The sequence below is a fragment of the Eurypyga helias genome, unplaced genomic scaffold (genome assembly GCF_000690775.1).
Source record: "Eurypyga helias isolate BGI_N326 unplaced genomic scaffold, ASM69077v1 scaffold15313, whole genome shotgun sequence".
Taxonomy (NCBI): Eukaryota; Metazoa; Chordata; class Aves; order Eurypygiformes; family Eurypygidae; genus Eurypyga; species Eurypyga helias.
In genome coordinates, this window is record NW_010239369.1 from 12270 (window position 1) to 21683 (window position 9414).

General features: G+C 45.3%; 1 protein-coding gene across 1 annotated transcript in view; it reads right to left on the bottom strand.

The window, feature by feature from the left end:
• The window catches only part of LOC104506986 (Y-box-binding protein 3-like), a gene marked incomplete at both ends in the record, with an annotated part of 14335 nt that extends 8871 nt beyond the window's left edge, over nucleotides 1–5464 (bottom strand). The window contains 2 exons of the mRNA XM_010148135.1: nucleotides 3627–3660; nucleotides 5401–5464. Of these exons, the coding sequence (XP_010146437.1) occupies nucleotides 3627–3660; nucleotides 5401–5464 (98 nt within the window). The remainder of the gene's footprint in view (nucleotides 1–3626; nucleotides 3661–5400) is intronic.
• Between the last annotated feature and the right edge of the window lie 3950 nt (nucleotides 5465–9414).

Below are 9414 nucleotides of genomic sequence, written 5' to 3' on the forward strand. Positions count from 1 at the left end.
AACGTTGAGCTTGGCCAGTTTAGGGAAAGCATTCTCATTATTGCTGAATACAGTCCCCTTTGTGTTTTAGGCACTAGGCCAGCATGTCCTTTTAGCCCTACATCTAGCCACACCTTTCCCCGTACCCTGCAACATCCCTGAACAGCTTAAGAAAGAATGCAAGAATGTACATATGACTGCTATCAAAACATAAACAACTCAAGAGCAGGGTTTTATTTTGACAGAGGAAGAGAATGAGCTGCTCAAGTGAATTCTTTTGCTAACTGCTTTACAAAGCAGAGACTCCCACCATTTGTTCACTTTACACTGACCTATTAGTGTAACTGACCTTTAGAAATTAGCTGGAAGTGCTAGCTTCTTCATACATGCTATATACCAATACCAAAATCATTATCTTCACTGCAGATAAAGGGTTTAATTCTTTCCCAACCACTTGTACTGAAACAACTGAAGATCTCCGTTAAGACTGGACAGCTCCATCATACGCAGAACACAAGCTGTATTTCAAACTCCTCCTTCCTCCTAAGTGCAGAGGAAGGACGGACCACCAGATTTCTTTTCAGCAGAGGGTGTACTTAAGATTAATCAAGCTCCTCAAACATCCTCCAAGAAGGGAGGAAGATAAATTCACTAGGATTCCACATGTTCTGTTCCAGCTTTAGGGACAGAAACTTGAAAACGCAGCTTTGTATTTGAATGACCTGCCAGTAGGAGACAGAGACTGCCAGGCAGTAGGCGAAGGGTTTGTTTTATAAAGGCAACCAGGAACAATTTTGAGTAAGTCCTAGAATTCAGGGAAGAAGCTATACTGCTTTACAACTTCCTACTTCAGCTGCAGGTAAACACTGCTGAAATAAGCTTCTAACAAGCCAAAGCTCCAACAAGCTTGATAAAGACTTTTGCTCCATGTATCCACAGGGGCGAGCAAGCACTACCCTCCCTATTACTGTTCACCAGCATCCAGTAGGTTCCAGCTGCTTTGATTCAACAGATGTTTTGTGTTAACACAGACAGCACTCAACAATTAAGACAGAGCCTTTCCCAAGGGGACACTGATGAACTGGTATAAGAGTCTTCAGAGCTAGTTCAGTACTTTGTCAGGAAGCATTCTTCCCATATCCTCATGCTATCACCAACCACATCATGTGCATGTGCAGCGTTGTCACAGCAACAGCCAAAATGTGTTACACCAGTTACTGGTGCACATACACCAAGCTGTGCACAGTGAATACCATCCAGTGAAGAACAATGAAGTCCTGTACAGTAGAAGAGGTTAACTCCTCCTCACTGCCTGTTGATTCAAACTATGCCCAATTAAACTGGATTTCTCTGGTTACTGATACTTAGAAGGGTGTTAAACCGAAAGACCCTCCTCCCTCCCCAGAGACACTCCACACCACAAGGTGGGCTGATCACCATTGCTCACACGACCTCTAACCAACTGTGCCCTAGGTAGCACCTTTCAAAAACCAACGGACAAGGATGCAAGCAAGACAAAGGAGGTGAGGATTTGCCCTTCCCCAAAACACTGCTTGGATCCCCTGCAAGACAAAGGGTTAATTAAAGCAAGCCATGCATGCCCTAAAGAGGAAAGCATTTTAATCTGTACTAGGTTTATAAATAGCATCCAATGGCCAGACACCAAGCATTAACCCCCATTCCAATCATGAGATCGGCCTGTTCCCTCCCCACTGTGGATGCGTGCTGGGGAGGCAGGGAGGGGGCTGTATCTATTCAACTAGGTCAGCCTTACTCTGAAGGGATTAGGCATGTAATCCAGCCCCTCCCGGGATGGGTGTGGGGAGGAGGGGCAGAACTGGCACTAACTGAGGAGCCTGAGCTCCCAGCAGGATGTCTGCTTACTCAGTGGATTTGCCTCTCTGTCGGCCCTGTGGAGCCAAATTCTGGAGGAAGCTCCAGCCAGAAAGCCCCAGGCTGTGGTAGTGAGCATTCGCTTACGGGAACAGCTCAAGATGGAAGAGTTGAGGAACACCTGACTGCAGCCAACCCAGGCCAGAGCTGGAAGCCACACACAGCCTGCCAACAGGGTTAATCAGGTGCAAGCTTGCACATGATGTGGTACTTCTCAAACATCAAGCCAGTTTGGCTCAGTACTCATCTCTCATCTGCTGTGCCTGAAGTAGTAAGTTACACACACACACACACATCTGGGTGATTAATTCCTGCAGGCAAAGTAGACAAAACAGCACAGATAGTACTAGCTTGCTGTGGGCCTTCACTCTTCGGGTCTCTGCAGGCAGACTTCCCAAGCAGAGTAACAACTGACCTGTGTTATCTCTGTCATCAACACCGCAACCACTTTCCAGGATACCTTCTCACAGGTCTCGAGAGACCTCAATTTGTCTTCGAGGTAGTTTAACAGCGCTGCCTATCCAGAACATATTTCTGCTACTAGAATTCTTCCCACCTTCCTTCTGGACACGTTCCCATCGGGCCACAGATGGAGCATCTGTATCAGCATGTACACAACACACTTCATTAAGGAAGGAGCATTCATTAAGGCAACCATTGGAAATCGGTACATGCACTGACAGCTCTTGCTCTCAGCCCACCAACTGAACTGGGAATGCGTACTGTGCACACTTTGACATCTTCACTCGTTAAAAGTGTGATACTTTCTCCCTCCCAAACTCCTCTGTTTTAAGGATAACAGGTCTAAACCTAAATGAACTCCTGATGTTGACCAGCATGTTTAACACAACTACACACGCACACAGAGTCATTCTCTGTGACCAACTCCAAGTACAGGTTACTTTTGATGGAAATACTGCCACTTATGCCAGAGAAAGCTCATACTTTTAAGAATCACATGGGCCTGCAGACATCTCATATGGGACAAGCTCCAGGGGCAGTATTTCTATTTTGTGGAATTAAAAATGTCTCAGTGCAAAACCAGATCTAAGCCAACTAATCAGTTTATATCAGCATGGAGACAGCATCCTCTGTCTTCCCATGAGTTGCCTGTGACCTGACAGTCACAGTATAAACTTAGAACAGCCTACTGACAGTTCAAGGAAAAGTTAACCAATGACAAGCTGCTGGGTAACCTCTCTCTGCTTGGGCACACTTGGCACACAGCCTTCCTCTTCTGCCTAAGAACAGCTGCCTCATACAGCAACAGCTGATGGCAACCCAGGCTGGTCAAGAGCCAAACTAGATCACTTTCCCTCCAATACCAGGGAGGGCAGATAGAACAGACCTGCGAATGAAGAGGGTAGGAAGAAACAGAAGACACATAGTGCACAAGGAAATGGAGACTGGGGTGTGTGTGTGTAAGGACAGACTGTAAGTAGCAAGGTATTTATAAAACAGGGAAGGGACAAACAAACAAAACCAAACCACACCAAAAAAAAAAGGCAGCCTTTCGTGCTCAGATCAGAGGGACAAAAGAAGCATGAAGGGTTGTAATACCTCCTGCTACAGTTATAACTCCAGAGAGAAGAAAACATACCCTAATATTCCTCCATAAAAACTACACCATACACATCCATTCAAGGTATTTGGCAAATATTCTAGGAAGCCAGAAAATTGGGTGGCTGTTTCAGGAAACTGCATTACAAACCTACCAATATGCACATCTCAAAGTACAATTACTGCTGTCTTACCTGATGAACAAACACGTCTTCTTTGGTATCATTTCTGCAAAGAGAAAATAAGAAGTAAGAGTTTAGACTAAGACTTAAATAAAAACCCCTGACTTCAAGTGAAACCTTCCTTCCCCCAGCCTGTAGTACAACCCCCAGATTACATACATTCTGCTTAAGTCTGTGCTACCAAGACCCTGCTCTGAATTTCCAGGGTCATATGCTTAATATCAGAAGGGACTCCCCACCCTTCAGATGGGCGAGGAGACAGGGGGACGTTCTCTAATCTTCTGGGCAGAAGTTCAGTATTTTGTTTTGACAGAGGGCTGAGTTAATGCCTGGCCTGCACGCCTTTCACTATTCCACCTCCCCTCAAAAGACTTCCACAAGGGCTGCAACCTGAGCTGTTATCCCAGAGGTCAAGCAAGACTATCAACAGGACTGGCCACAGCTGTTAACAGAGCTCTCCTTTCAGTGAAACTCAAAGCAACTGTGCATAAGAGGTGTTAGAAGAGTCCATTGGAGGGGCACCCAGACACAAACATAAGGTTGTCTGGATCAGGCCAGCCAGTTCAGGCTTCTGCATGACAAACATGAAGACAGGTCTGAGACCCTGATTATCTATCCCCATACTACAGAAAGAGCCCAGACCCTGCTGTCTGATCACTCAATTCCTTCTCTGCACAGGTAACAGGTGGGTCAAAGAGTTTGTGAAGATAATGCATAATGCAAAACTTGTCATGCCTGACTGAAATAATACGAGACTTCAGTTTAGAAGAAAGCTAAGAAGTTACTCCACCATATCCAGCTGAAGGATCTTGCATCAACTGCTATGGGAGACTTGAAGTACTTCCTAATCCAGGCTTTTCTTTCAAGCTTACATCACACTGGATAATAGTCTCTAGGGACTGAGATTAATACTGTACCAGAACTGGCTTCAGATGCATGAAACAGGGCTCTTCTCCCCTTTCTACAGCATATAACTTACCCAAACCTACCTGCTATGTAGCACTCCAAGGACTTTCAGGACAAAATAACTTGCCAGGTATGTCCTTTGCAAAACAAGCAATCATCATGCAGGAGCTTCGTTTTTCATGAAGCACACAAGACATTTAAGCCCCTCAACCACATGGTTATTTCAGCCTTAAATGCCAAAGTTATCTCCAGTAACTTGAAGTGTTGTTCTTGTGCACTTCGGGTTGGAATGTGATCAGTATCCCTTACAGCTATTTGGATTATCAATGCCATTCAGCAGTTTGATCATGTTCACAGAATAAGAGAAAAAAGATACAAAGAGAGAATTTCTGCGAACCCAGGCGTGGGTTATCTTCAGTTAGATGATATCAGAGAATCTCAGTGTGTATTTAGAGTAGGTGTTTTGACCTATCAGTTAACACTTGAATTGTTACCCCCTCATCCTCCCACCTTACTTGCACTTTTTTAAAAGACAGGCAGTCATGAGAGAACATATGGGCCATTAAAGGCGTAGTACAGGTAAACATGAGAAATAAGCAACAGACCAAATTTGTAATGAGTCTGTGTGTATGGGGAAAAAACAAACAGAAAGGGTCAATCTTCGATTGAGGATAAGGGGGGAAGGGAAATCCCCCGAGATAAGAGTTTTTTGAATGCCTGCTCAATCTGACTATCAACCTCATGAACTTGTAGTCAGGTGTTCAGGCCTCTGCTGAAATTACTAATGCATGGCATGTTATCTGTACCATGAGTCTCAGCATGTTATCTGTACCATGAGTCTCAGTAAAGTGTAGCTATGCCTATCATAATGTAAACATACCTATTGATAAAGCCATATCCATTTCTGACATTGAACCACTTGACTGTGCCAAGAACTTTGGTGGCTGAAAAGAAAAAGTTAAAGAAGTTACTATAAGACACAATGAAGTACAAGAACCTTGTAATAAAGTTCTTTAATACCTGCACATGAAGTCACAGCCAGACCTATTCTGCTCCCTTGACACTCAAGGTGTACATTTATCTCCCACATCAGTCTACACTAATGCAGCAGCAGGAAGCAGGGCTTTCACTTCTGTTCATCAGCCAAGAGTTCACGTCACAGTATCTGGAATGAGATCCAGCTCTATTTTCAGAATTGATCATTCATGCCTTCTCTTTTTTTATTTCTTATCCCAGAAATAAGCTAAAGAGAACTGATGAATGGCAGTGGGATTTTCAGCTGCACTGCTTATCAGCTAGACATGAAAGACAGCTGAAGACAGCTGTTTAGAAGTCCTCTCCTTCACTCGAGTTACCCTTTCTTCCTTGGAAAACAGAACTAGCCCAAGCAGCAGTATCAAGCACCATGCAACTCTCTCAAGTGGAGAGGCAGCACATCCTTAATTTGGACAAGCTATTTCTTGCATTATCAACATCACTCTAACCCCATGTGAACTAGAGAGGAGGTTGGTGGTTTTGGTTTTCTGTGGAGGTTTTGTTTGTTTGTTTTAATACTCCTACTTCTAGACATCTTTCTGTGGAGTTTTTTTTTGTTTGTTTGTTTTAATACTCCTACTTCTAGACATCTTCTGTAATTTACCAGTCACAAACTGACCAACCTTATGTTCCAAGGCTTCTAAGACCAAGACAAGCTCCTGTCTCAACATTAAAAGAGCATCTTTCTTAGAAGCCATAATGCAGTGTCTTATAGGATCTGGCAAAACCTGTTCCTCCAACATACAGGTACACGTGGGAGGAACTCAACAGCAGTGAAGGTAGTTCAAACTCTCCTTCCCTCTCAGCAACTGGGTGGAGACCACAAACTTGTACTTTTCAAACCTGTAGGAAAGGGAGAATTTTGGGCTCTAGACTTCAACAGATGTTACTTGCTACATAGCGTGACCACAACTATCTGAACAACTCTGTAGTACTTACTTGAAAAGGCTTGTCACCTACAGGTGACTGCTTGTTACAATCCTCACATGCATTTGGTGGGTGGGAAGAACCCAAGAGGCAATTAAAAGGAAAACAGTCTGGAGACAATCTCCAGGTCAGAAGTCCAAGCCGGTCTGGTAGAGGCAAGAACACACTGCAAATTCTTACCTTCACCTGTTCTACACATGCATTCCTCTTTAAATATCCACTAGGAGAGGACAGAGCTAGGCAGAGCTTTGGTCCCAGTCCTGCCATTCTTCTGAGTGCCATTCTCTGACAGACAGAGCACCTTACTCCTCCTCCCATGAACACAGAGCTAAAGTAGGAATGCTTGCTGATGGCAGACCACTGTAGCACTGTTGCTGTTACTGAAAATAGTAACAGACCATTTTTCATTGCACTTTTAGAAGTCAAGGTTTTGGTCATCTTTAATTTTTAGGAGGGAAGGTTCATATTTAGGAGAAGCAAAACCATGTTAAGACTGTGATAGTTGGTAGACCCCTTTTCTCTGATCAGTACAGCATCCATTCCCAAGAGTCCTTGTTTACAAAGATTAGAACCCCTGAGTCACACTACCTAGCACTGGTTCAGTAACACTAACAGTCAAAACCATCAACATTTATAGCTATGCTTTTAGTTTCATGGGGACGTCACTAGGTACAGACACTTGCTGATACCACAAAGGTACTGGCTACATTCAAGAGCTCACTGCACTAACACAAGTCAACAGGGATGGAGGTGGGGGCTCAGAAACAGGTGCCAGTGACACATGCAGGTTTCAGCCTGCTTTAAGAAGCAAAGCTATTACCACTGATTCCCCCACCACCATCCTTTCTCTCCCTGGCAAAAAAAACTCCAAAAAACAAAACCAAAAAAATCTGTTGGCCTATTTCAATCAAAATAAGAAGGTGTGAGAAACCTCAGCAGCCTGAGGAAAACCCTCAGAGGAGTCAGAAAGCTGGTGGAAGGAGAAGCAGTCAAAACTCACCCTACATGCTGGCTGATGATAGATGGAAGTCCACACACAACTTCAGAGCAACACTGTTCCTTTTGCACAAGCTGCCAGGGACCAGGGGTGAGTCTCCAATGTATTTCCTAAAACAGTGCAACTGTACTGGGAAGTACCACTCCCTACCCACACCAGGGTTACAGTCTCACCTAAGTATTCCTGGGGAGGTGGGGAGGGGGTAGATCAGCGAACATAACAGCATGACACTGAGCATCCATGTGGCCATGGTGCATCTGTTAAGCCTGAGCTGTCACAGCAGGAAAGTCAGGCAAGGGAGGAAGACAAGCCCAGAGAAACCCATAACCAGTTTTACTGCTAAGTCAGAGAAGACAGTTGATGTGATGACACCCAGCCCACCAGCAAGTGAAAGGCCACATATTTCTACAAGATGCAGTACTCTGATGCTATCAGAGGAAACAATCATCAGCCACTCCTACCCATGCCAAAACAGCCTTTTCATTAGTTTTAACAAGGAAAGACAAAGCTTCCTGTGACCAAGAAAGCACAGAAAGTTGACTCACCTTTTTCCTTATTCCTAGAAGGCCATCCATTTGGATGTCCTGGGCAAGCATCCCTTGCTTCTAATGGGATCTTTGTAAAGATGTAAGAGAACATAATTACAGGACCATTTGAGATTGACTTGAATGTAAGTCCATTTTCAACTGGCATTGATAAAATGATAATTTTCCTTACAAGTCCTGCTAAAAAGCTTGCCTGTCAATAAGGCCAGTGTGCAAAACTATCACCATGGTGCTTTTCTTTTTCCTGCTAGACCAGAAAAGACACTTGTGCCTTTACATTTTTTTCTTTTCCCCTCTACAAGCAACAGCAATAGGTGAACAAGATAAAAACATTACCAGGAATGAGACAAGCCATGTTAAAGGCAAGAAGCAGGCAGCCATGCCAAGAGATACAGATGCGCTTTGACCGATTACTGATAAATTGGGTAATGGAACAGGGGAAACTCACAGAAATCATAGAATGGTTAGGGTTGGACGGGACCTAAAAGCCCATCTAGTTCCAACCCCCCTGCCATGGGCAGGGACACCTTGCACTAGACCAGGTTGCTCCAAGCCTCATCCAGCCTGGCCTTGAACACTTCCAGGGATGGACAGGTTGCCCAGAGAAGCTGTGGATGCCCCCAGTGCCTCCCCACCCTCTCCAGGAACACCTTTTTTGTGGTATCTAATCTAAACCTCCCCACTTTCAATTTAAACCCATTAACCCTTGTCCTATCACTACAGGCCCTTGTAATGGGTGCCCCCCCACCCCCTTCCCTGTAGCCCCTTCAGGTACTAGAAGGTGCTATAAGGTCCCCTCAGAGCCTTCTCTTTGCTAGAACTCTTCCTACCTGAGCTCCTGAGAGAGCTCTTACCTGGCTGCTCTAGCTGCTGCGGTAGGACCTCAACCTCTCCCTTCAGAAGAGGATGCTGTCTTCTTTTAGTGACGCTCAGGACTCTCCACACATAGTCAGCCTCACTGACCTCTTAGAGAGTTACAAACAGCAGATGCCTGCTTCCACGGTAGATGCAGGTCCTGCCCTTTCCAACAGGTTGATCCGAGTCAATCCCCATGACAAAAGTCACGCTAGCTATGCGCGGGGCTCAACACTGAGGTGGCAGCTTGACATTTCACTTTGTCTCTTTAACGATCAAGTAGGAACTAAACCCCGAAGCCACTAATGCCAGCGGCATTATTAAAACAGTGTTCTTTATCGGGCAAAAAGACCCTAAGATTAAAGGGGGACACACGGGGCTTGCCAGCAACCCCTCTCCAGGGGAGATGCCCCTGCAGGGCACGAAGCCGGCGGCAGGTGCCGGGAAACCCGTCAACATGGCTGCACTTCCTCGCGCCCCCCCGCCCGGCCGCGGGCGCTTCTCCGGAGCCGGGCGGGGCAGCGGACGCCGCTGC